The sequence below is a fragment of the Ceratotherium simum genome, chromosome 29 (assembly GCF_057802395.1).
Source record: "Ceratotherium simum simum isolate JZ-2026a chromosome 29, ASM5780239v1, whole genome shotgun sequence".
NCBI lineage: Eukaryota > Metazoa > Chordata > Mammalia > Perissodactyla > Rhinocerotidae > Ceratotherium > Ceratotherium simum.
The window spans coordinates 8725755-8752682 of NC_141928.1; the positions used below are offsets into that span (position 1 = coordinate 8725755).

General features: G+C 55.5%; 2 protein-coding genes across 3 annotated transcripts in view; one reads left to right on the plus strand and one right to left on the minus strand.

The window, feature by feature from the left end:
• ENG (endoglin) overlaps positions 1-16870 on the plus strand; it is a 31073-nt gene extending 14203 nt beyond the window's left edge. Inside the window, exons 3-15 of the mRNA XM_004423492.3 lie at positions 3655-3795; positions 6418-6583; positions 7264-7429; positions 7738-7864; positions 8321-8495; positions 8724-8866; positions 12029-12166; positions 12388-12426; positions 12943-13059; positions 13378-13629; positions 14661-14715; positions 15800-15901; positions 16041-16870. Of these exons, the coding sequence (XP_004423549.2) occupies positions 3655-3795; positions 6418-6583; positions 7264-7429; positions 7738-7864; positions 8321-8495; positions 8724-8866; positions 12029-12166; positions 12388-12426; positions 12943-13059; positions 13378-13629; positions 14661-14715; positions 15800-15901; positions 16041-16165 (1746 nt within the window). The 3' untranslated portion in view covers positions 16166-16870. The remainder of the gene's footprint in view (positions 1-3654; positions 3796-6417; positions 6584-7263; positions 7430-7737; positions 7865-8320; positions 8496-8723; positions 8867-12028; positions 12167-12387; positions 12427-12942; positions 13060-13377; positions 13630-14660; positions 14716-15799; positions 15902-16040) is intronic.
• A 403-nt stretch (positions 16871-17273) lies between these two features.
• On the minus strand, positions 17274-26520 carry FPGS (folylpolyglutamate synthase). Of its 2 annotated transcripts, none has more exons than XM_004423490.3 (15): positions 26357-26520; positions 25094-25222; positions 24952-25005; positions 24765-24829; positions 22903-23017; positions 22675-22755; positions 22487-22548; positions 22296-22398; positions 21919-21996; positions 21517-21664; positions 21309-21398; positions 20374-20524; positions 19940-20015; positions 18996-19062; positions 17274-18153 (listed from the first exon to the last, which is right to left on the minus strand). In XM_004423490.3, exons 1-15 carry the CDS (start codon positions 26492-26494, stop codon positions 17744-17746), a joined length of 1767 nt encoding a protein of 588 aa, XP_004423547.2. In that variant the 5' UTR covers positions 26495-26520; the 3' UTR covers positions 17274-17743. The 2 variants fall into 2 exon arrangements, with proteins under 2 accessions (XP_004423547.2, XP_087275155.1); XM_087419029.1 differs by lacking the exon at positions 17274-18153 and adding an exon at positions 18172-18420.
• Positions 26521-26928: the final 408 nt, after the last annotated feature.

The window sequence follows — 26928 nt, forward strand, 5'->3', positions numbered from 1 at the left end:
GGAGGGGCCCCAGGCAGGCCCAGGCTGGCCCAGGTTGCAGAGCAGGGGTAAGGGGGCGGCTGGCCTGCCCTCCTCGGCTAGGCTCCCAGAATTCCCAGGATGCCATTCGGAAGACTGGGAGTTTGGGGGTGGGAGGGGAGGCAGGCCCCTCTCTCTGCCTTTCGGCTCTGGGATGGGAGGAAGAGTGAAGTCAGCGTGCGTGTGAGTGACCGTGTCGATGAGTCAGGGCCATGGGATGGAAATGTTTGCTGTGGAAACCCTGACTGGGTTTTTCTGGAAACCAGCTGGCCTTCAGCTAGGCCCGGGAGCTCAGAGACCCCAGAGAGCCCAGCTTTCAGCCTCCCCGAGTTTCCACACTACTCACTTGCTGTGTGGCCCTGGCCCCTGACTCCCCAGACTCCAGCCCCCACCTCTACAGGGAGGGCCTTGGTGACAACTGAGCGGTGGGTTTGCTATGAGAGCTGAGTGTCATGACAAACTTCCAGTCTCCTAATCCCTCACCCTCAGCATGCCCCAGCCCCGATCTCCACTTCTCTTTTTTAACTTCCTTTATCCAGAGCCCCACCTGGTATTGGTTCCCAGCCCTGCCCTACCCCCGTTTCACAGATGGGGAAACTGAGGCACAGAGGAACAGGGACAGTCGCAGAGCAGCAGAAATGGATGTTCACAGGGCTCTTTCCTCCCAGCTCAGGGGCTGCGCTCCCAGCTGCTGCCTCTGCCACCTGCAGCACTCTCGGCCTGTGGGTGTTGCCCACTGCAGCCTGTGGCATCTCCAGATCATGGGGCCCATCTCTTCGCCATGTAGGAGGCCTCAAAGCTCTCTCCTCTGGGTGAGGACAGACAGGTGGGGCGGGACAGTGATACACTCTGAGGCAATTCTGGAAGAGCAGCTGGTTGAGAGGGAGGACATGGTCCAGGTGAGCTGCCCAGAGATCCAGGGGCTGTGGCGCCGCTCTGGCAGGAGGCTAATGAGTACCGGGAGCCTGACTTTGCCACTCATCAGCAGTTCCCTCCCCGAGCCTCAGTTGCTGCATCTGTAAAATGGGAGATTACCTGACCCTGCTTCAGTGAGAGGCCGTGCAACGCGCTCAGCATAGGGCCGGGCATGGATTAGGGTGAACATGTGAAATTACTGCTATTCAATTGTGGTTTCTTCAATAGCTTTATCAAGATAAAATTTGCCCATTGAAAGTGTGCAGTGGAGTGGTTTTTAGTAAATATGCAGAGTTGTGCAATCATATTCGATTGTTCAGCTGATAGTACATACGCAGTCAAGGTACGGAGGCCGGATGGGTCTATTCTCAAAGATTCTGGCAGGTCTGCTTTCCAGACACCACCGAGGTGGGTCTCCCTTCCATCCGACTAATTTTAAGTGGTGATCACAATCCTGGAACAAGATGTCCGTTCTGACCTTTAGATTTGTGTTTCCTATTTTACCAAAATATGATATTAAATCCAGTATTTAATTTTTAAAGTGTTTAGAATGCATAATATTTTAAAAAATTGATGAAACAAGATATTTCAAAAACCAAAAGTTATAAACCCGTTAGAAAACATTAATCAAAAACGTGAACTTACACAAACATAAATTTGAACCATATCTTATCATTCTACTATAAATTAGCGTAAAAAGAATTATTCGAAAATAAGCTACCTAAATAGCTCGCTAAAATGAAAAAAGTTATTTGTGAAACATGGAGAATGGGATAATATTATTTGCTCTTTTTTGTTTCAAAGAGCGAGCTTACAAACAAAGAGTGATTTTGGTGTCATTACTGAGTAACGGAAATATTTCTGGGCAGATTTTTCCAGTGGCTGAAACCTTGTCTCGGCTTCTTTGACATTAGTTGGGGAAACGGCCAGAAGATAATTAGAAGTTAAATCTAAAAACTTTCCACTGATGTATTCATCTTGAAATAGCTCCCTCCTTTTTGGTAAGTTTGAAGAGATTTCGGGGGCAGCGTTTTGTCTCTTTGTAGAGACTGCCCGCTTTGGAGAGCAGCTGGAGTTTGTGTTCCAGGAAAGCATTTCCATCCGTCTTTGTCCTCGTGAGTCGGTGGCTGGGCTTCGGAGGCAATACCTGTGTCAATATCAGCAGTCACCTGTTCGCGCTCCACTGGTTCAGAAAGTCTTTGAGGAGAGCAGAAGTTGTTCTTTTAACACAAGCTTTGCTTTGTGGATTGCTGTGTTCTTTTTCTTCTTGGGAATAAGGAAGTATAGAAAACTGTGGTGGCATAGTATGGTGGTTGAGAGTAGAGATCTGCTCAGGTCCACATCCTAGCTCCATACTTACTTGCTGTGTGATCATGGGCAAATGACATCACCTCTCTGTGCCTTGTTTCCTCATCTATAAGTGAGAATAATAATGGTGCCTATCTCTCAGGGTGGTTGTGTGGATTAAATGAGTCAATATGTAAAGCACTTAAAACAGTCCTGGCACATAGTAAGCACTATATAAGTGTTGGGTATTATTATTGTCATTGTTGTGAAAGCATTCTAAATGCATACACCATGATCAATTAAAAATTTTAATGCAGTAGGTACCTCTCAAGACATAAATGATTTCAAATACATTTTTTTCCTTTCCTTTTCTTTTTGTTTTTGAAGAAGACTGGCCCTGAACTAGCATCTGTCGCCAATCTTCCTCCTTTTTTCCTTTTTTTCTCCAAAGCCCCAGTAGATAGTTGTATGTCATTGTTCTACATCCTTCTAGTTGCTCTGTGTGGGACGCCGCCTCAGTATGGCTTGATGAGCGGTGCATAGGTCTGCGCCCAGCATCTGAACTGGTGAACCCTGGGCCACCAAAGTGGAGCGCGAGAACTTAACCACTACGCCACCAGGCTGGCCCCTCAACTTCCCATTCTTATAAAATATCAAAATAGTGTATTATATCAACAAAAATATGAGTACTTTAGTCCTTTAAAATAGTAAGGTAAACAGGAATATTGCAATCTGGGGAGAGGTTGATGCCGCGATGCTGCTGCTGAGAGACAGAGAAATGTCATAGGGTACTCTGTAAGTCACAGGTGCTCGAAGGCCCGGTACATAGCAGGTGCTCAATAGAAGTAACAAACCTTGATCAACCGTTGGATGGGGCCGGCCCTGTGGCCTGGCGGTTAAGTGCGCGCGCTCCGCTACTGGCGGCCAGGGTTCGGATCCCAGGCACGCACCGACGCACCACTTGTCCGGCCATGCTGAGGCCGCGTCCCACATACAGCAACTAGAAGGATGTGCAACTATGGCATACAACTATCTACTGGGGCTTTGGGGGGAAAAGAAAAGGAGGAGGATTGGCAATAGATGTTAGCTCAGAGCCCGTCCTCCTCAGCAAGAAGAGGAGGATTAGCATGGATGTTAGCTCAGGGCTGATCTTCCTCACAAAATAAAAAAAAAAACTGTTGGATGAAGTTCAGGCTCATCGCATTTTTTAAAAAGTCTCTTTGGATTCGCTGGGACTAATCTCCTTCATTCGTTCAGCAAATATTTTCTGAGCAACAGGCACTGTGCTGGGCCCAGGCAGGGAGGGGCAGACAAGCGGAGCAGAGAGAGTGGAGGGGGAGCTGACGGTAAATGACTCATCACTGCTGATCCGAGTGGCACAGGCTGCACAAGTCTGACGGGTCTGTGTGTGTCTCTCTCCTGCCCCCACCCCAGGAGGTGTCACAGCTGAAGCTGACCATCCAGAGGTCCAAGGAGAATGACAGTCGGCCCCGAGAGGTGCTCCTGGTCCTCAGCACGAACAAGAATGTCTTCCTGGAGCTGGAGGCCCCAGGAATCCCACTCCGCCTGGCCTACGTGAGTGTGTTACCTCCAACCCCAGGCTGAGGCACCGGCCACGGGAGGCCCCTGCTGTCCATCTCTGTGGGCCAGGGTCTCCTGCCCCAGCGGCCCTGCTTCCCTTTTTCATTCTGACATTATTTACCAGGGCCCTGCCTGGTGAGTCCCATGGCGCCCTGCAGAGAGAACCCGAAGGGCAGCAGGGTCTGGGGTAGAGTCCAAACCCAGAGGAGGGAGTCAGATTGATGGGCAACCCTGGCCAACTCCAATCCTCTCGCATAGCCTCAGTTTTCCCATCTGTCCAGTGGGAGAACTAGACTCAATGACACCCCATAAAATAATCTCGTCACTGTCTTTGAAAAAGTTATGAGACATATAGTGGAAAATATTTAAATACAGAGGAAAAGGGTCAGGAGGAAAGCTAACAGTGTGTTAACAGTAGTTATGGCTGAGAAGTGGGATTAGGAGAGACATTTATTTTGTTCTTTACACTTTGCTGAATTTGCAAGATTTGCTCTAATTAACATGGCGAATATTGGAGAAAAATAATTTTTTAGAAACTCAAGTCTTAAGTGTCAGATACATCCCCCAGAGAGAGGAGGTCAGCTGGCTGGGACCCACAGCGAGGTTGCTCAGGGCTGGAGGAGGTGGGCTGGACTGTCCGCACTGCCTCCTCCACATGGAAGGCCCTGGAAGCCCCAGATGTGAGCAGCTGTTGTTTACAGCCAGAGAAAGCAGAGGGCAGAGGGGAGACAGTCAGAGCCTGTGTGGGAGAGCGAAGACAACAAGGGGGGAGAACCACACCAAAAGAAAAATGGAAACGGAAAGAGGCGGGCTGTTGTGGTTTCTCTCAGAGAAACCACAGAAACAGAGGAGGGGGAGAGGAGCTGGGGACCCCAAGACAGACCCCGGGCCAGGGCTGCCTGAGAGACAGGCCCAGAGACAGACAGATGTTGGGGTGGGAGATGAAGAATCTGGACTGGCGGCAGGGACAGCACGGAGACACACGGGGAAGGCCAGCTTGCAAGACCCCCGGAGGGAGGGAGGGAGCGGGCTAAGCCAACCAACCGGGAGGGCGGAGCTGGGCCGACCCCATGCGGTACATCCCTCAGCTCTCGGTGGGGGAAATGGAGGCCCCGTGGCGGGTCAAGCCTTGCCACGGCTCCTTCTCCCCCTCGACCCTCCCTCGCTTCCCGCTTCCCGTTCCCGGGTGCTGCGGCGGGGCCCTGGGTGACGCAGGGAACATGAAACGCACCCGGCCGGCCGGAAGGTCGCAGCAGCCGCCGGCTCCGGCCGCGGCCACGCCTTCCTCCCCGGGCTAAGAATACCCGGGGTGGGGGGGCGCCTTCGGAGCCGCGCGGCCCGGCAGCTTCCGGCGCGGGGACGCGACCAACACCGGAGGGGCCAGGCCAGGCTGGGGACGCGGGCCTCTGTGCTAGACCCAGCAAAGCCCCAGGCGATTGACAAACACCTTGCCCTTTAATCCCTGTTACATCTGCGTTTTAGAGATGATGACCCTGAGGGTCAGATGGGTAAAAGCCCCCACCCCCCACCCTGCCCCAACTCTCCTGCTCTAAACCACAGCCCCAGCTCTTCCATCATGGGGCTGGGGTCCTCACCCGGGTGCTCATCATTTTGCCCCCTTGTTAAAGATCTGCTCCATTCTAGGTAGACCATTCTATGGTATCTTGCCTACTGCCACTGTCAGGCAGTCCCCCTTAGTGTCTAGCATGAAGCCCTTATGCTGCTGCAGCTTCAGCGCCATGCCCCTGGCTTTGAAGATGGAACACAAAGGAACTCTGAGTCTGTGGCCCCAACAGCTTCCTCTGAATCCTTTGGCTTCATCAGAGCACTTCCACCAGGAAGTCTTCCCTGTCGCCTTCCCCCAGCCCACCAGTCTCTCCTGAGCATGGGCGGTGGAGGAGTGAGGTGCTAGAGCCACCCAGATTCCTGTCCCTTGTCCATCCGGGGGACCTGTCTTGCTCCTTTGTTTCTTGTTAGATACTATCCTCTGTCTTCTGTTGTTTCAGATGACTTGATGCATGGCCAGTTTCTGGATGGTGCAATCCCCCAGGGCAGGGACCATCCCTGTTTGTCTTTCATTCATTCACCCACTTCTTCATTCCTCCCTTCCTCGCGTCCCATGTGCGGGAAGCACGTGCCATGTGCCAGGCGTCAGGGTGAAGCTGACATGTCAGGATCCCTAGTGCTGGGCCCGGCGCAAATCAGACAAATATTTCTCAGTGCCTGCTCTGCAGGGGTGGGCAAGGCCACCCCTGTTGTCCCTCACAGCCCCTTATGGTGGGGGGGAAGCAGATAGTAGCCACATGACGTCATAAGTGTGGGTGGAATGAGGATGACTATGGAGGGGTGGGGGGTGATGTTTGGACAGTGGATGAACATGGATGGGTGTCCTTCAGCCCCCCCAGGTATGGAAGGGAGATGCGGCAGATCTGGCTAAGGGGGGGCCCTAGTTAGGGGGCTCTGGTCTGACTTCAGATCCACCAGCCTCAGCATTCTCAGCCCTGGCCTCCTCTGCTCAGCCAACTGGCTGCCTCCCCAAATTACTCCCTGACCTCCTTGAGACAGAGGGCATTCAGGCCCAGGAACAGCACCCTGAGCCTCCACGTGTTTCCCCAGGACGCCAAACTGGTCATCTTCCAAGAGACCCCAAGAGTTAACAGCACACAGCTGCCAGCCTTCACCACCATGAACCAGCTCCTCAACTGGGCACATACAAAGGGCCCCATTGCCTCTGCCGCCAAGCTGAGTGACCCCCAAATCATCCTCCTCCGTCTGGACCCAGGTCAGCTTGCCGGCAGCCTCTCTAGGCTCAGGACTCAGCTCTGGAGGAATCTGAATTCTTCTGGCCGGTTCCTCAGATGTGGACACTAAGGTTCCAAGAGGGGACGTGATTTGCCCCAGGTCACATGTAGCAAGTCAGCGCTCTGTTGGGACAGTAATTACTCCTTCACCAAAAGTTAGATAGAACCATGTGAAACTGCTGCTGTTTGTCAGGTTTTTGACCTACAAAAACAGCATTTTCATATTATTTATTGTCACCTACTATGCCAGGCATTTGGGGACTCTGTGGGGACAGACCCAGACCCTGCCCTCCTAGAGCAGACACTGTGGTGGGGAGGTGACAAATAAGTAAATTCTAAAACTTCAGGTCATGGTAAATGCTATAAGAAAGATAAAAGTGGGGTGACGTGCTGCTGCACCAGGCTCCACCCTGACGTGTGCCACGGGCTCATCCTGTATATTAACCCCGTGTGGCTAGGTGAGGAAACAGGGGCGGGGCACTTGCCCTGGGTCACTCGGCAGTAAGTGGTGGAGGGGAGATTTGAACCTAGGTCTTCTGATGCCCCCCACTTCTTTGCTGCTCCACCCTGCCCGCCCCACCTTTAGCGTGGGTGAGGGTGGGCCTCTGTGTTAGGTGTCCGGCTGCTCTGGGAGGGGACTGAGGTGTGCTTGTCTCCGCAGACCCGAAAGCACCGTCCTCCTGCAGTCTGGAACAGCGCGTGGACATGGGCCACACGCTCGAATGGCGGCCGCGCTCCGGGGCCTCGGTCCGGGGCTGCCGCTTGGAAGGTGTGGCTGGCCACAAGGAGGCGCACATCCTGAGGGTCCTGCCGGGCCCCGAGGACCGGTAAGGGCGCCCGCCCCGGGCCCCGCCCCATCATCCCCGCCCCCTTTTAAGCCCCGCCCCGCCCCAGCCTCAGCCCCGCCTCTGGTCAGGTAAGAGTATAGTCGCCCCCACCTGTCTCTGGGCCCCGCCCAGATTGGCCCAAGCCCCGCCCATTTCCACGCTCATCCCGCAGCCCCACATCCGACAGGTAAGAGCGCAGCCGCTGCCCATCCGACCCCACGCCTTGTCCCGGCCTGGCCAGCCCCGGTCAGGCCCCGCCCAACCCCGCGTTCCCAGGCGCGCTGACGCGGGGGTCTGTCGCCCCGCAGGCCCCAGACAGTGACCGTGCAGGTGGAGCTGAGCTGCGCTTCGGGTGATCTCGACGCCGTGCTCATCCTGCAGGGGCCCCCCCACGTGTCCTGGCTCATCGACGCCAATCACAACATACAGATCTGGGTGAGTCTGCAACCCAGACAGCCCCGCGCAGGCCTCGCCAGGGCTCCCAAAAGAGAAAACCCAAACTCCCTGCACCAGCACCCCAGCCCTGAGCCTTCACACGCGATGATCCTTCTGCCCTCACCCTCTGCCTCTGTGCACCGCCTGTTCTTCCTTCAGACCTTTCCCTAGATGGCACCTCCTCCAAGAAACCTTCCATCGTCCCCTAGGGAGGCCCCTAACCCAGCCCACAGGGTCAGTGAAGGTTCCTGGGGAGGTGAACCCCAAGCTAAGTTGAAGGACACACAGGAGCCAGTAGGTGAGGGGAGGTGGCCCAGACAGAGGAAACAGCAGGAGTAAAGGAGAGAGCAACCCTGAGGCCCGGCGGAACTCTGGCTTGCCTGCGCGCCCCAGCCAGGCTGTGCGCCCCCTGACTGTGTCTGTGGCTCCCTGCTCTGCCTCTCTCCTGCTCATTAGACCACTGGTGAATACTCCTTCAAGATCTTTCCAGAGAAGAACATCCGTGGCTTCGAGCTCCCAAATACTCCCCAAGGCCTGCTGGAGGAGGCCCGGAGGCTCAACGCCAGCGTCATAGCGTCCTTTGTGGAGCTCCCTCTGGCCAGCGTCGTCTCTCTGCAGGCCCACAGCTGCGGTGAGCACCCGGCTTCCTTCCCTTGCCCTCCTCCCTTTCTTTGCTCTCTCTTTGGATTGGTTGCCACACCTCCCGCTGTGTGAGCTGGGCAAGTTGCATCAGCCTCTCGGAGCCCCATTTTCCTGGTCTGCAACACGGGGACAGAGTAGCTAGCTATAGAAGGGCTTTGTGCCTAGTGCACAGGGAGCGCTCAGTGACTGTCCGCTGGCTGCCTCTGCTACCCTGCAGGCGGGGGGCTGCAGACCTCACCCATGCCGGTCCAGACCACCCCTCCCAAGGAGAGCTGCAACCAGGAGCTGCTCATGTCCCTGATCCAGCCCAAGTGCTCTGATGACATCATGACTCTGGTACTCAAGAAAGATCTCATCTCGGTAAGGGAACCCCTGCCCCTCCCGTCCAGCTGACATGGGCAGCTGGTCCCTCCTCTAGCCTGAGAATCTTTTTTTTTTTTTTTTAAAGATTTTATTTATTTATTTTTTTCCCCCCAAAGCCCCAGTAGATAGTTGTATGTCATAGCTGCACATCCTTCTAGTTGCTGTATGTGGGACGCGGCCTCAGCACGGCCAGAGAAGCAGTGCGTTGGTGCGCGCCCGGGATCCGAACCCGGGCCGCCAGCAGCGGACTGCGCGCACTTAACCGCTAAGCCACGGGCCGGCCCCTAGCCTGAGAATCTTGAGGTCCTAACCCAGGCAGGGAACCAATCACATCCCTCTACAAGCCTCAGTTTTCCCACTTGTAAAATGGGGTTGATAAAGGTAGTGAGAATTAAATAAGGCCTGACACGCCAAGCAGGATGTGGTGCACAGTAAGTGCTCAATAGGTGGATGCTGGGTAGTCATCATTGTTAATCCTAAATGCAGGCTGAGCTATGTGATCCCTTAACAGGATATCTACACAATGTGAGCTCCGCCTGATTGAAGAGCAAGGATATTCACTATAAAAATAACACAGGTTTTTTAAAAATGTGGAAAAATTAGAAAAGAAGAAAATCTCAATCTCCCCACCCAAAGACAGTGGCTACCAACATTTTGGTGTATCTCTTTCTAGAATGTTCTCTCTGTGTATTTCGTATGATGTAATCATATCAGATGCACTTGTCTGTCCCCTGCTATATTCACTTAACATATTTTTAGAACTTTGACATGTGTGCTTAACATTACATTTAATGAGCATATATTATTCCATCATATTGACATGCCATAATTAACTCATGCTCCCTTGTTAGACGTTTAGGTTGTTTCCAACTCTGTAATATTCTAAATATGCAGAAAATGTCATTGTGCATGAAGCTTTTCTTTAGATAGGATTATTTTCTTAGGATAGATTTCCATGATAGTGAGATTTCTGGGTCAAAATGAGTGAACATTCTGGAAATTTTGATACATGTTGACAACCCACTTTCCGAAAGATGATTTCAATTTTCCCTGCTGATTTATGAGAACACTTTGACTCTCTCTCTCTTCAGATTATTTTTGTTTAAAAAAACCTTTGCCAATGTGGGAGGTGGAATGGGGTGTTCGATTCTTGTTCGAATTTATACTTCTTTGATTAGTGGTCAGTGTGGGCATGGCTCCATGTGAGTGATAATAACCTAAGGCTCTTTATCACTGTGGCTTGGTGTTTTTCTTGATGATTTTTATAAGCTTTTTACATAAAGAAAAAAAATTTTGGCCCTTTGTCCATCATTCTTATTGAAATCATTTTTCCCAGTTTGTTATAGTTCTTTAAATTTTGGCTACAGTGGTTTTTAACTTTTTGGATGTTTTCAAACATTGGGCCATCCTAGCTGCCCATCTTCCCCTTTATGATTTCTTCTGGCCTTTCAGAGGCAGGAAATCTCTCTGCCAGAGCCTTGAAATCATCCATGTTGGGGCCGGCCCAGTGGCGTAGTGGTTAAGTTCACATGCTCTGCTTCGGTGGCCCGGGGTTCACAGGTTCGGATCCCAGGCGCAGACCTAGGCACCACTTATCAAGCCATGCTGTGGTAGGTGTCCCACATATAAAGTAGAGGAAGATGGGCACGGATGTTAGCCCAGGGCCAATCTTCCTCAGCAAAAAGAGGAGGATTGGCAACAGATGTTAGCTCAGAGCTAATCTTCCTCACCAAAAATAAAATAAAATAAAATAAAATAGAAAATCATCCATGTTCTCAAGGATTTTTCAGAATGACGTTTAACTCTGTGGGTCAGTCCCTGTGGAGGTGTTTTGGGGTGTGGAGACTAGGGACCTATATGAAGCTCCACCTGTTGCTGCCCATCTCCCCCTCCTCCCCTGCCTCCGCCTGGCCCAGCAGATGTCTGGGAGGTGGAGGAGGTGGTACAGTGACCAGCGATGGTGGGCATTACTGCTGCCCAGTCCCAAGGGTTCTGGATGAATACACTGTAATCCATCAATCTTTGGAACATGACACTGCAGCTAAAAAGAATGTGCTAGATCTATAAATATAGACACAGAAAGATGTATATGATTTATTGTTTGGCAAGAAAACTAAGCCACAGCATGAAGGACAGTATGATGCCATTTGTTAAAAAAACAAACAAACAAAATCCACACATTTTTCTCTGAGCACATATGTCTGTATAGAAGAAAACAGAAAGAAAAGTGTCTGAACAGATTCAGCCCAAACACAGAGCACGCTGCCCACTCATCGACTTATGAAATGTAGTCAGCGTGCAGAGTTTGAATTCCGGGTCCGTGTATCCCTGGGGCTTCACTCAGAGCCATTTTGATTTGGTGGGCTGATGTCTCCTAAGATGGCCTGGGCAGCTGGGCGGCGGTAGCAGTCAGGAGTGGCATTCTGGAGGAGTGGATGTGAGTTACCTGGACTCAAGTGGGACTTCCAACAGTCCACTCGACTCTAAGACTCCGAGATTCTTTGATCCTAAAAGTGTGACTGAGAAATTCTAAGATTTGATTACTCTAAGACAGGAGATGGCAAACTATGGCCCGCTGCCTGTTTTTGTAAATAAAGTTTTATCGGCACACAGCCACACTCATTCATTTACATATTGTCTATGGCTGCCTTCAGGCCATGATGGCTGAATTGGTAATTACAACAGAGACCACATGGTCCCAAAAGCCTAACATATTTACTATCTGGCCCTTTAAAGGAAGTTTGCTGATCCCAGGTCTAAGAGGCTATAGGTCGTGAGATCGGATTATGTTGGTGGGGTCTGCATGCCCCTGGGACTGTGAGCAATGATTATATGTAGCACTACAATGAACATTTTTAATTTTAATAGTTGTGCATTTATTTTATTAGAAGAAATATAATAAGTAGCAAAGCAAATTCATGATGTTACAGATCTTATTGCTTAGGACAAGGCTGAGGACAAAAGTGAGTCAAGTTTAGGAAAAATATTAAGTCTTAAATGGTGTATGATGATGAAATCTAGCAAAAATGGAGAGGGGAGCAGGGGAATGGCTGTGATTTGGGACTCTCGGGTTATGGTCAGTCCTTGGGGCTGGGCTGTGACGGACAGGCCCCAGGGAGCCCGGTGCCTCCTGACGGTGCCCCCTCAACCCTGGCCTAGACTCTGAGGTGCACCATCATGAGCCTGACCTTCTGGGACCCCAGCTGCCAGGCTGAGGACAGAGATGACCACTTTGTCTTGCACAGCACCTACTCCAACTGTGGCATGGAAGTGACGGAAAATGTGGTCAGTAATGAGGTAAGAGCTGGGGCGGGAGAGGTATCAGGCCAGCTGAGCCTCTGGATCTTCCAGGCTGAGGGGCGTTTGGGAGAGTGGGGTGTGGGGCTCAGTAGGAAGACAAGACAAGCTTAGCCATTGGTTGGCTCAGTCTCCCCATCCCTGTAAATTGGGTGTGGTGGGTGGGATTCCCTCTGGGGTCCTCTCTGGCTCTGACCAGCTCCTTGGCTCTGTTCCTGCAGGTGGTCGTCAACCTCCTGTCAAGCTCGTCACCGCAGCGGGTGAGATGGATGGTCACGGTGTCAACCCTTCTGGTCCGGGGTCCCGGGACCCCTTCCTGGCCTGGGAGGGAGGAGGCCTCAGGAAACTCAGGCCCTGATCCTGGCAAGCCATGTTTCTGCAGTGTGCCTCAGTCTCCCCTTCTGTACAACAGGAGCAGTACTGTTTAGGGTTACGTTCTCAGCCTCTTAAGTCAGAGGGTTCTAGTACACACTGGCTGTGTGGCCTTGGGTAAATCACGTAAGCTTTCTGGGCCAGAAGGTCAAGCAGTGGCATAAGAAAGGACCCCTCCCCCCGGGCATGGGGGTGCTTATGAGCAGTCACTGAGGTGACGCATGGAAAGCCCTTCACACAGGCCTGGTGCAGAGTGAGTTCTTGATAAACATTAGCTTTTTTTAAAATGGTGAGGATGAGAGTCAGTCAACTCCTCTGGACCACGACTCCTGCTCCCACCTCCGCCCCTCCCCTTCCTGGCTGGGTGCCACCCAGACTGACAAGTCTCCTCCGGCCTCCCACAGAAAAAGGTGCACTGCATCAACATGGACAGCCTCTCCTTCCAGCTGGGCCTCTACCTCAGCCAGCACTTCCTCCAGGCCTCCAACACCATCGAGCTGGGCCAGCAGGGCTTTGTGCAGGTATGGACTTGACCTCTCAGGCCTGCCAGCCCCTGGGCTTTCTCAGGGCCTTTCTTTCCACATTAGTCCAGAGAAGATGAGAATTTAACTGCCCGGAGGAAGGAGGGAGCCAGCATGGTACACGGTGGAGGGGAGAGACAGAAATGATTGACATGTCACCTCCTCCTTATTTGCTCCAGGCAGGCCATGACTTGCCTTCCATCTTCAGGGCTTAGAGGCTGGAACTCTAGAATGAATCTAGCTTATTGCACAAGAGCAGGTAGAGTGGAGGGTTAATGGTAACTGACCATGCCTTGTCCCCCTTCCCCACCCACGCAGGTGAGCGTGTCCCCACTGATCCCGGAGCTCATGTTCCAGCTGGACAAATGCCAGCTGGATTTGGGGCCCGACGCAGAGCCCGTGGAACTCATCCAGAGCCAGGCAGCCAAGGGCAGCTGTGTGAGCCTGCTGCCCCCGAGCCCTGATGGGGACATGCGCTTCAGCTTCCTCCTCCGTGGCTACATGGTGCCCACACCCAAGACTGGCACCCTCAGCTGCACCATAGCCCTGCGTGCCAGGACTTGGTCCCTGGTGAGTGGGGGCCTGGGCCAGGCCCAGCTTCAAGGGTGGTTCCTGGGTCTGAGGTTTCCAGGAAAGGACACGATAGCCAAGGAGGATGTGGGACTAGCTGGCAAGGGGCAGAGCCACAGTCAGGCATGTGGTTTCTAGCTACCAGGGGCGCTCTTTCTGCTACCCTACGGCCTTCTGATGGCTTTGCTGTATCTTGGACATTGGTAGGATATGCAGCTGCAACCATCCATCCGTCCATCCACCATCCCGCCCAGTCATCTACGCATCTTCCCGCTATCCCATCCAGTCATGCATTCATCAGTCAGTACTTCTCACCATCCCACCCCGTCATTCGTCCACAGTCCTTCCACCATCCCAGCTATCCTCCTGCCATGCCACCCAGTCATCCATCCACCCACCTACCCGTCTATCCATGCAGTGTGATCGCCAGTGTAATCTCAGTAAACAGGAGCCCTCAGGGAAGAGGGTTAAGACAGGCCGCAACATTCTGATTTTCTGCACTTACTGGTCAAAACGCTTCACCGTCCAGTGGATCTCCACTCTCAGGCACTCAGCCCTGGACACACTCACGCGGTCATCCCCAGACCCTTGCACACAGAAGGGTCTCCAGCATTAAAAACCTCTCTAGCTGTATGAACCTAGAGAAGCCTCTGGGGCCACTCCTGAGTGGGCCTCCCCCTCCAGCCACAGTGAGCCTGAGGTCTCTGGGCTGACCTGGCTCATCTCTCCAAGGCGTTCACAAGGGTAACGGATGCAGCACAGACGGCCCCCACAATCCTCATGGGAGTCAGGGGCCTCCCAGGAACTCACAGCAAACATTCCAGTAGCAGCCAAGAATTGTCCGCCCAACACCCTCCCACAGTGTGGATCTCCCAGGACTTGTCCAAAGGCTCCCAGCTAGAAAGTGGTAGGGATTCAAAGGCAAGGCCACAGGGTGGGCTGTGACAGGCCAGGGTCACGGAGCCAGGGAGTAAGCCTGGGAGCTTCCTCTTGAAGGCTGTGTCACACACCGCTCTCTCTTCCTCCCCCAGGAAGTCCACAAGACTGTGTCCATGCACCTGAACATCGTCAGCCCTGGCATGCCTGGTGAGCTCCCTCTAGGTCTCTCTGGGGTTCCAGTGGCTGAGTCAGAGCTGGCCACCATGGACGGCCCAGAGGGGTGGGGCCTAGGCACATAGCAGGGAGGACCCCAGGGAGGAGGGGTTCAGGAGAGGGGCTTCCCAGCAGCCTAGAGGAGGATCCACAGCTGTGTCTTCTAGATGGAGAGCCTGTGCTCTGGCCACCCTGTGGGACAGGATTCCAGGCCTTTGGCTCTTCTCCATCCCCATGGTTGCTGGTTGACCGTGCTCGGGGGATGGGGCCTCCAGAGTCAAGTCTGGATGGGACAGAAGGCACCTTGGGGGTGGTGCTGGCCTCATCTTCCTTAAGGCCCCCAGTGTGGAGGCCACCCCCTTCAGCCCAGCACCCTCTGGCTTCTTTGTTAGTTCCCCCTGGGTCCAGGCTCCAACCAGGCAGAAGAGTGCCTGACACAGAGAACAGAGGTGGGGTGGCACCCTTCTCTTTGCTGCCTGACCTGGGCCAGGATGGAGCCCCTACTTCCAGCCCATGACCAAGAGAGCAGGGCTAATAACCCCATTGCATGCATGGGAATTTAGAGGCCCAAGGGGAGGCCACCTGGCCTGTAGTCACACAGGAATCAGGAGTGTGGAAGGAATGAGGCTTTGGAAAACCCAAGAGCAGAGCTGAAGAGCCCTCAGAGGTGCTCTGGCCCATCCCTACCATGGCAAAAGGCTCAGAGAGGGCCAGGGACTGACCTAAGGTCACACAGCAAGGCGGGGCAGGCTCTGGACTCGCAGGCCCCACTCACTCTTTGCTCAGATTATACCATCTGTCCTCCCTAAAATGCATCTCCATCAGCCTTGGGAGGCAGAGGCATGGCCCAGAAGGCCTGAGTGGATGGTCATAGCATCATAGCTTCGTGCCAGGCATGGGTGTGATGAACCATTTGCTAGATGAGGAGACCGAGGTTCAGAGAAGTCAGGGTCAGTGACTGCGCTTGAACTGGCACCAAAACTTGTGCTCCCGGCCAGCACAACAGGGTAGGGGCCAGCACGGGGGCTGGTGGGAGGCTGCAGTGCTGACTGCAGCTGTCCTTCCCTTGGTTGCACAGGCAAAACTCTCGTCCTGCCCGCTGTGCTGGGCATCACCTTTGGCGCCTTCCTCATTGGGGCCCTGCTCACCGCCGCGCTCTGGTACATCTACTCGCACACACGTGAGTATCCCAGGCCCCCACAAGGAGTGCTCAGGACCCCTCCACCACCACCTGGGGGAGCCCGGCGAAGCCTCTGAGGGAGTGGGGAGCCCGGGCCGGGGCCCTGACCTCCGCCCCTGCCCTCCGCCCCTGCCCCCAGGTCCCCCCAGCAAGCGGGAGCCCGTGGTGGCGGTGGCTGCTCCGGCCTCCTCAGAGAGCAGTAGCACCAACCACAGCATCGGGAGCACCCAGAGCACCCCCTGCTCCACCAGCAGCATGGCGTAGCACCCAGCCCGGAGCCCTGGGGGCCACCCAGCCAGCCCTCGCCCAGCAGGAGAGACTGAGCAGCCACCAGCTGGGAACCACTGGTCATGAACTCACCCTGGGACCCCAGCCCCTCCACTCGACCAAGGATGGACCATGCCCTCTGCAGCCGCCCCTCCTGCCTCCCTCTCAGAGGCCTGCTGCCAGCCGGGGCACCAGCTTGGAACACCTTGGGGTCTCCCCACCCCACCCTACTGAACCTTCAAACCCAGTGGGCCTGGGGTGCAGCTGCCCAGGACCACAGAGAGAGAGACCACTGCCCTGTATGTCCACATTGTTGTAGAAACCCAAGTTCCTGTTATTTTAACCCGGATCCAGCACTCGGTGACCTGCGCTGGGCGGGAGGTGAGAACTCAAAACAGACTCTGCCCAGCCCACCCAGGCCGACAGCGCCTCCTCCATGGGAACAGAAGAGGGCCAGCCCGGAGCCACCAGATCTGGCCCCAGCAGCATCCACGCTTGGACTGGCACAACTTTGGCAGAGGAAACAGAAACCTAAGGGTGCCCAGCCTGGGAACCAGGGAGCCTAGCACCTTCCTACTACTGCCACATGGAGACCCCCGCCCTCCTGTGCCATCAGGAAGGCAGCCGATGGGGAGCAGCCAGGCTGCCTGTCCTGGGCCCACCTCTATATACTCACCACCAATAAATCAGACCATGAAACCAGTGCTGGGCTGGGCTGGGAGAAGGGGAGGGGCCCCTAAAATGGGGGCAGGGGGTGACAACTCTGGGTTCAAATCCTGGACCTGCCACTTATTGGCTGTGTGACCGTGGGCAGGTCCCATGGCTCCTTTAAGGCAGCCACAGTTTCCTCATCTGTAACATGGGTAAGATAATTCTCCATCACAAGGTCTCTGCGAGGAGGTCTGCAATGCAGTGCCTGGCCTGTGGTCAAGGGACACCAGTCCAGTCTTCTCATTTCACAGACAGGCCACCTGAGGCTCTGAGGGAGGGAGGGACCTGTTCCAGGCCACACAGCCCGGGCTCCTACACAATCCATTTCCTGTACCAGCTGCAGCCCCCATCCCCCTCATCTGCTAAGGGAGCTAGAAGTCACGAGTCAATCAAATGTTTTGCCATTTCTTTTTTGAAAAAAAATTAAAGGCTTTAATGCACACCAGCCACCCTCTGTCCCCAGAGAGCCCCAGGCAGGGACCCTTTCCTTTCCCAGAAGGCCACTGGGAGGAGAAAATCTATCAACCAGCACCTGGCAGGACCTGCGGCACAGCCAGGCAGCTCATACAATATGCTGGACCTGAGGCAGGAAGCAGGGGTGGTGGGAGGGAGATAGGCTGGATCGTCCGTCAGGCCTGCCACAACCGGGAGGGCAGGAGAAGCCAAAGGCACCTAGGCTCAGAGACAGGATGTCCAGTCTCAGCTTCCCACTACCAGCCCTCTACTCCACTGCCCAGAGCCCAGGCCCCTGGACCAGTCTAGACAGAATCAGGAAAACAGGAAACAAGAGGCACTTAATATAGAAGTTCATGGAGAGACGCGGGGCAGGTGTGGGAGGCCCCAGCTCCAACCGCACCGCCTCGGCTACTGGGACAAGGAGGGCTCTAGCAGCTTCAGGACACCCCCAACTAGGTGCAGGCTGCCTGTGACCAGCACGTGGATGGCAGCAGCCTCACGGAGCACGCTGGCCCCGTGGCCTGCCACAGGGTGGGCAAGGAGGCCCCGTGGGGGACTGGGCGGCTGAAAGACAGGGTCCCGGCCTTGGCTGATCCACTGCAAGGCGTGGGAGATGCAGCTGAAGACAAGGGAGCTGGTGCTGAGGGGGTGGGGCAGGCGGGGTGCCAGCAGCAGGGATGTGGGCGCACCAGGCTCCGTGCTGGGGGTGTTCCAGAGGTTCAGGCTGGCCTGCCCCTCATCCAGGAGGCTCCAGTGTTGCTGGTGTGTGAGGCAGCGGAGAAGCACCTGGTCCAGCGTCACCATGAAGTTCTGCTGGTCTGCAGGGCACCAGGACGGGCACATCAGTGCGGGGGATGGGGATGGGGGAGGGGCAGCCACACTGTGTGCACCTGCTTAATGCTGGGCCCTTTATGTGTATCATCAGTCCTCACAATGCATGCTATGAGGAAACTGAGGCTCAGAAACGTTCAGTGACTTGCCCACTGTCACACAGCACGTGAGAAGCAGAGCCAAGCAGTTTAGCTTCAAAGCTGGGGCTTCCACCCACTGAGCACATCTCCGCGTCCTAGCCTCATTGCCGTCATCTATAAAACGGACAGGGTCTACCATCACATGGGCATAAGAATATCTAGAAATGCAGATCCCTGGACTCTCCCCAGACAGTCTAATGTGGGGCCTGGGGAGCTGTAATTTTGACAACACTATTTTAATTTTTTTTGAACACGATCCACAGTAAAAAATACATTTTACAATGGCAACCCAATACTCACATATGTGTGTGTGTATATATATATACACATATTTGTCTGGAACAGAATCTTCATAAAACAGGACCTACCCTTACTTCAAGCAAGGCACCTTGATATTTTCTAGTCTATTCTATTTTGTTTAAAATAAAAAATGCTGGTTGAGACCCACTAAATTGATTTCAAGAACCATCAGTGGCTTGTAACCTGCATTTTGAAAAACGTTTTCCCCAATAATTCTTTTTTAGTACTGCCGTTGCATAGTACAAATTCAAAATGTACCAAAGGATATTAATACAATAAAACAAATATCACCCCTACCCAGACCTCCAGTTCAGAAGCCCACTGTCACCAACAGAGCAGAGCCGTCTGGCCCCTGCCCACCCCCAGGGACCACACCTGTCATTTCTCACCTTCGTTGCCTGTTGGTGACATCTCTGTCAGGTTGGGGCAGAAAACAGCATAGTGAAACTTGCAGGGCTATAAGGCCAAAAGGAAAATCCTGGTGTCAGAGCCCTGAGAGGATGCCCCTGACCCCGACTTCCCCACAGCACCCCCCAAGCCCATCTCTGGAGATGCCCCCCCAATGCCGGCTGAACTGGAGTGATGCTGCATAAACCCAGGCACAGCACTTCAGTGGCCCCCTGTCTGCCTCAATATATGCTGCCTGGCCTGTGGCCCGGGGAAGCAAAGCCACGGCCACTGTACAGATGGGGAAAGAGAAGTTTGGTGGTGGGGGCACTTGCTTAAGGTCACCCCACTACTGAGCGGCCCCAAAACCAGGCTGGGGAAAAGGCTTTGCACAAGTGAGAGGTTCTGGATAGGAAGAACAGCCCAGCCTTCTGGTCTGTGAAATGGGAGATGACCTCTAGGAGCCAGTCAGCCCTGACAGCCTAGGGCAGCCTCAGTTTCCCCAGCAGAGAAGGGCCCCTGCATGCTTTAGAGCCCAGTGACTCCTTAAACTGAACTTAAGCAGTAGGTATCCTTGGTCGCACCCCCATTTTATGGAGAGGCAAACTGAGGCTCAGGGAAACGCCATCTCTTGTCCAGGGTCACATGCTAGTGGTTGAAGGGCCACAACAACTGAGTCCAGAGCCTGCACCTTACACCACGACCTGGCCCTCCCTTTAACCCTGGGCTGGAGTCTGACCACGGAGAAGAATGAGGGCAGTGACTAGACTTCCCCACGTGCCCGATGCCTTTACATTTAATCCCCAGTACAATTCAGGGGAGGGGGGAATCAGCCCCATTTTACAGATGAGGAACCGGAGGCTCAGGGATGAAGGCACCGATGGGGTCCAGACAGCCAGAACCAGGGCTGGGCTGCCTGCCGCCCGCCCCCCAGGCGGCCCCTCACCTGCAGCAGCTTCATCAGGGCCGCAGGATCCCGGTCCCCGGTGGAGTTAAAGAGCAAGACACGCACCTCAGGCCCACTGCGAGAGGGCGAAGAGTGGGGTCAGAGAGCGGCGCCTCTCACCCCTTCTCCGCGGGCCCCGCCCCATCCTTCCTCCAGGAACTTCACTCCCGCCCTCCTGGTGCTCTCCCGCCGGGTCCCAGCGTCCCGCCCCTCCCCTCTGGCCCAGTTCCGACTGGGTCCCGATTCCCGCCCCCACCCCCGCCTCAGTCCCCGAGGCCCCGCCCCCATTGGCCCAGTCCCACCCCCTTCCGTGGGCCCCGCCCCTCCCCTGAGGCCCCGTCCCTCCCCCACTGGCCCAGTCCCGCTGCACCCTTCTCCGAGGCCCCGCCTCAGTCTCGCCCCCGTCCGAGGCCCCGCCCCCGCCCGCCGCTCACCCGTCCGGCTTCTCGCGGCCATGCAGCTCCTGGCGGAACCAGCGCACGCAGGCCTGCATGCTGCTGACGGTGTGCGCGCCGTCCAGGTACCAGGTGAGCGGCCCGCGCCGCAGCACCTGCGTCCGGCCAGGCCACTCCGTGTCCCGGAGCCCTGGGGAGGGGGACAAGGCAGCCCTCCAGCGGCCGCCGAGAGGAAGCCCTCTCGTATCCGCTCCCACCCCAGTCCTCAGCTCGTACATACGACCCTCCCGCAGCGCCCCCCTCTGAGCGCTCTGAGGATCTGATCAGCCCAGGAGACTTACTGGGCGCCAGTACTGGGAGCAGCTCTTCGGCTACCTCGTCTGGTGGAATCTTCCAGGCAGCCCTGAGAGGGGCTGCTATTTTATATTTTTCCCATGTTATAGAAGGAGAGCCCTTAGCTCAGAGAGATTAGGTCACAGAGCAAGTGAGTCCTGGGGCCGGGACGTGATCCGGGATCTACCTGGCTCCAGGACTGTCATAGGCCGGACACGGGGCCTGGCACACAGTCGGCACACTGGAACCATTTGCTGAAGGAGTTTAACAGCCATGGGCACCTACTGTGTGCTGAAAGCTTTGGGGGAAGCAAGAAGCCTGACACTATCACCATCCTCAAGAACATTATGGTCTTATGATGACGATGACAAGGACGACAGTAACGCCAGCTACCACTGGCTGGGCACTTCATCCCATACCCACCAGGCTCTGGCTCAGTCTCCTAGTGATGTCACCACCGCACAGTGGGTCCTATCATCTCATTTGGCAGGTGGAGAAACTGAGGCTCAGAGAGAATTCATGAAGCTTACTGACTTCAGAGTCCTTTCTCTTGGACACTACCTCAAATTGCCCCAGCCCTCAAACAGGAAAATGAAAGAAACATCCGAAGGGGCCTAGCTGGGCAGAAAGGCCCAACTCACCATGCTGCATGTGGGACGTGGGCTGGAATATGGGTGCCAGGGGCAGCTGCCACTGGAGGCTCGGCCGGGATGCCTTCAGTTCCCCGATGCCTGGGGGGCAAGGGAGGGGGGAAGTTGGGCTGTGCGGGACTGAGTGTGCTCAGGACCCTCAGAGGCAGACTCCACATGCCCCCTGCCCCCCTGCCTCCCCACTCACCTGCCCACTTACCCTGGTGGTCCTTTTGCTGCAGCCAGCAGCGGGCCAGCTGCAAGGCCAAGGCGGCATTGGACCGCTGGTGCTCTCCCTCCAGGCCCAGGGTCAGCGGAGGTCCCCCTTCCTCCAGGGCTTCCAGAGGTGGGCACAGGTAGAGAGGACACTGCAGAGGAGACGGGCAGCAGCTGGTCAGGGGAGCTGCTGCTGCCACCCTGGCCAGATGGCCCTCCCTGATACCATCAGCCCTTCCACATTTCTCCACCAACCAGAGCCCTCCAAGCCTTGCTCATAGAACGAGATGTGCTCCAGCTGGACGAGCAGCTGGCCCTCACTGCATAGATGAGCAAACTGAGGCCCAAAAGGATCAAGTGCCTCCCCAGCCAGCCGCCCCCACCCAGCACTTCCAATCAGACTCACTGAGATCTGCTGGGCGCGGTCCCTCAGCACCGCCAGGGGACCGTCGGGCTGAAGCACGGTGAAGGCAGGGACGCCACGCTGTGGAAGACACAGAGATGCCTCGCATCTCTGGCCCCCACATCCCTGGGTCTGGACGGCCCACTTAGCCTCCCCCTGTAGGACCTATGGGAACCTCTTGATGGCAGACTAAGGCCAGAAAGGGACTCAACTTGCTCCAGTCACACACAGAGCCAAGACAAGAACTCAGACCCCGCTGCTGCCCAAGACCTCGTCCTGAGTCAGGGTACAAGGACCCTACCCCAGCCCCACTTCCCTGAGCCTTGAGGGCCAGGCTCAGGCTGTCCATGTATCTCCCCTCCCCAGGGCTGACTGGTCACCTTGAAGATGCCACCTTTCTGCCATGCAATCTTCTCCACTGTGTCCCCTAGGAGGCTGGTGTGGTCGATGCCAAGAGAGGAGACCCCACACACCACAGGCTTCCTGGGGAAGACGAAAGGGCCATGACGCCCCCCGCCCAGGCTGCCTGGGATCCTGGCCACCATCCCTCTGCCCAAACAGCCACCCTCACCTGATGATGTTGGTGCAGTCGTAAGCCCCGCCAATGCCCACTTCCACCACTGCCAGGTCCACCTGCAGAAGTACAGAGGGCATGGCAGGGGGCACAGGGGGGCCCAGATGCCTCATGGAAGCCCCTCAGCCTGCTGAGATTCCCTCCCCAAAGCCTCAGACACAGGGTTCTGGGGTGTGGGCATGCACCTTCTCTTGGAGGAAGACGTGGAAGGCCATGAGTGTGAGGAAGCGGAAGTAGGCAGGCATAGAGGCACAGCTGCTGCCATCCTGTGGACAGGAACATGTCAGAGCCTGGGGCCACTGCAGCCTCTGCTCTGAGGAAATGGGGTCCTGGGACATGCAACGCCCTCTGGGTCTATCCACCCACTCCAGGCCCCCTACCCTGCCCACCCACCAGCCCTCCTGCATGGACACCTTGGTCTCCTCGAGCCGCTGGTAGAGGCGCCAGAAGTGCTTGGTGAAGAGCTCGGGGCTGATGGGCTGCCCATTGATGCGGATCCGCTCGCGCACCTGCACCAGGTGGGGAGAGCTGCCGGGAGACCTGGGGTCATCGGGACTCCCCTTCCTGAGCTCCCCAGGCCTTTCCCCACCCCGCAGTCAGACCCATCTTTTGGAAATACAAATCTGACCGTGTCACTGCCCTTCTGAAAACCTTCTGTGGCTTCCCCTTGCCTTCAAGAGTCCCAGCTCCTCACCTCGGCCTCCCAGGCCCCGGGAGGGCGGATGCCACTGGCCTCTGTGCCTCACCTCCCCCACATCCCTTGCTAGTTCCCTGTGCCCCAGCCCTCTGGACTATTTTCAGTTCCTCCAGCCCCCCCACCCCTTTCTATCTCCAGGCCTTTGCACCTGCCCTTCCCCACTCTCTTCACCTGGCTCACTCCACAGTCTCAACTGAGACGGTCCCTCCTACAGAAAGGAGAAAGGACCCTCCCCCCTAGGCTGGTCAGGCATGTTCTCTGGGCTCCAACAGCCTGCTGTGCTTTCCCCATCACACACCCATCAGTCACTCTGCCAATCTCTGCCTGCATAACGTGCATGTGCCAGCCCTCAAGGGCAAGGCCCCATCTGCCATGTTTAAGCTGCATCCCTGGGCTGGCCCACGAGGCCACATGGGCCCAAGTTGAAGGCTGGGTGTTTAACCAAAAAATTATTATTATTATTATTTCTTTTTGATGAGGAAGATTAGCCCTGAGCTAACATCTGTTGCCAATCCTCCTCTTTTTGCTGAGGAAGATTGGCCCTGGGCTAACATCCGTGCCCATCTTCCTCTACTTTATATGTGGGACGCCTGCCACAGCATGGCTTGACAAGCAGTGCATAGGTCTGTGCCCGGGATCCGAACCTGTGAACCCCGGGCTGCCGAAGCAGAGTGCGCAGACTTAACCACTACACCACCGGGCCGGCCCCCCAAAAATTATTTTAGAAGAGAGACTGTTGGCTTATATTTGACTCCTCAAAGGCCCTCTCATATTATGACTCTTTTCTCTCCATTTCTTTATTTTGAACAAAGAACTGTTTAGGGAAAACACATTGGCCTGAAATGACCTCAGTCAGCTGGTTTCAGATGCTTACAGAGGTCACTTGATAGAACTGGTAAAATAAAAGGAGGCAAAAATCTTAAATGCCTCAACGCCAGGGACCAAATCCTGAGCAATTAACCATCACGTTAATCCCGCTGCTTTACCCATGACAGGCTTAGAAGAACATGTATAGCTCAGGGAAGAGGGACCCATGTCTAGCCAGCCCCCCCAATCCTCTGGTGTGAGTTTAGATGCCTGAGTGCAACCAAGAGGGGGTGCTGCCTTGAGGGAAAGCAGCAGCTGAGGCTGCCAGAGCAAGAGGGCTCCTCTCTGCTGCCCACTGCAGGGGCCTCGGCATGGACGTTGTACACTACCCTTATTGTTTAAGCCATTATGAGGCAGATTTTCTGCTCCTTTTTGCAAGATGTCCTAACTGATAAGTATTTCTACGTGATTTAAAAACTGTATATGGAATTTAAGTTAATAAAAAGATATCTGACTATCCCATCTATGTATTTAGTTTATACGTTCAAGTTGCTGCCCCTCTCCCCAATTTTTTTCATTATGAAAATTAAAGACTGCTATAAACTCGGGCCAATAAGGGAAGTGCTAATTGACTGTTTGTTGAATGAATAAACACGGGGCAGAGAGACAGGCAGCTGAGTTCCTGGGGGTGACCCTGGCCCTGAGGTGCTGGCGGGTTCCACAGCACCCCCCAAGAGCCAGGAGACACCACATCCCTCTGCACCACAGTACCTAAAGAATCCCGTCTTCAGGCCATAGCTGCGGAGGATACGTTCAGTGAAGGCACAGGTGGAACCCTAGAAAGGAAAGGTCTTGTCTGGGCAGGCCCACCCACCACCCCACCACCCTGCCATCCCACCACCCCGCCACCCCACCACCCCACCACATGGACACCCTACCCCTGGGTCCTGTTGCTCACCTTCCCCTTGGTCCCAGTGACATGAATGATGTTCAACTGGTTCAAGTCCTCCACCTGGGACACACAGACAAGGTCCTTGCCTCAGCCACAGGACTCACAGACAGACAGGAGTGGGCGTGGTCACAGTCCCCGCCCACCTTACCTGTAGCCCACTCCGTTCCAAGAACAGCTCCATGGCTTCCAGCTGTGTCTGGGGGTCACCCCGCTGGCGCTTCACCTTCTCCAGGTAGCTGGCATTGGTCTGCAGGGTGTTGAGTGTGCGCACAGCATCCTGGCAACCACAGTCCCCAGGTAGCAGGTTAAGTCTCACTAGGGGTCCACAGGGACAGAGGCACCCAGCGCACCAGCATGCCAGCCCTGTTGCCCCAGCCAGGAGGTTAGGCACCAGTAAGAAAGAAGTGGCATCTTTCCAGCTCTGGCAAAAATGGCAGCCTGGGGCAGTTCAGCCCCACCCAGGGAGTGCCAGGCAAAGCAGGAGCATGACTAACGGGGCTAACCTTGCTTCCTGTTTGGGCTCCCCCACTATATTGGGCCCCTACTGGGGTGAGAACCACAGAAGGCTGGGGTCTTAGAACTGGAAGAATTAGAACCAGGAACTCCTGGAGGCTTCCATGCCCAACCCCGAGGACTGGGGTTCCACATTCTGACCCAGAGAAGAGCTGCTTGAAGCAAGCAGACAGGGAAGAGAAGGAGACCTGGAGGGAGGAGGGTGTGTTCAGGTTCATCCAGCCCAGAAGGCAGGTAGGTAGAGCCTCAGGAGAGACCACACTGGGGGTAAGGGTGGGGTGCTGTTTATTTCCTCTCAGGGCCTCAATAATTGGTTGGAGGCTCCACCCCCATCAAACCGGTGCCACCTGCCTGTCTGGGACCAGGTTCTGGTCTCTGGCAACTGGCTCCTGGCATAGAGCCAGGCGGAAATTTTCTGTTTTCCAGATTCTTGCCTCACCCACTGCCCGATTCCTGCCTGCCTCCTAATTCCAGGCACTTGGATCTCCATCTCCTGAATCCTGGAGACTCCAACCCCAGATCTCTACTCCTGGATCTCTCAAGTCTGAACTTCTGAGTCCCCTTCCCTTCCCATCCCCCCCTCCCAACTGCTGGTTGCGACTCCAGAGACACTAGAACTCCAGAACCCCGGTTTGAGCCACTGGACCTCTTGGTCCTATCACCGGGCGCCCCTTCCCACTCTCTAACGCGGGACACTTCAGCCTCAGAATTCCCAGATCCAGCAGCCTGGGCCCAACTTCCTGGTCCCTGTCCCCTCCCCCGGCCTCCAGGAAGTCCCCGCCCCGCAAGTCCCCCAGTCCCAGGCTCCTGATCCCCTCAGCTGCCGGAGCCCGGATGCTGTGTGGCTCAGGCCCGGCCCACGTGTCATCGCACGACCGCCCGCCAGCCCGCCGGATACCTGATACTCCATGCCGGGCTCCTGCGGCGCGGGCCACGCGCTCAACCCTCGCCGCGCCCCGAACCGGGTCGTTGCACTGAGCGGAGAAATCGCAGCCAGGAAGAGAGCGGAGCGCAGGTGGCTGCGTGCCCGCGACATAGTCGCCGCGCGGGCGTCGGTACTCTAAATCCGGGCGGGAAACGCCCCGCCCCGCCTCGCCCCGCCCCCGCCTTCCGCCAATCAGCGCCGCCCAAGAAGCCCACTGGCACCAATAAGATTTCGCGGGATGCCATCCTTGTGAGGGGCAGGCCCGGGCGCGTCGGAGGACTTCGCCCATGTTTTTGAGGGGCACGCTCCCGGCGGCGTCCTCGGCCTTAGAGGAACACGCACTCTTTGCATCATCATCCTCCCAAGGACCCGGCCGCACTCCTGGAAATAGCCAGTCCTAGTTAGCAGCCCTCAGCCTCTGCTCCAGGCCTGAACCAGCTCCGAGCTGGGATAGAATGACAGACATCGGACACCTTATGGAGGTCATTGAATCCCGGCCCCGAAATATCCCGACTCAGCGTAGAGACCGCAGGCTGCAGAGATGC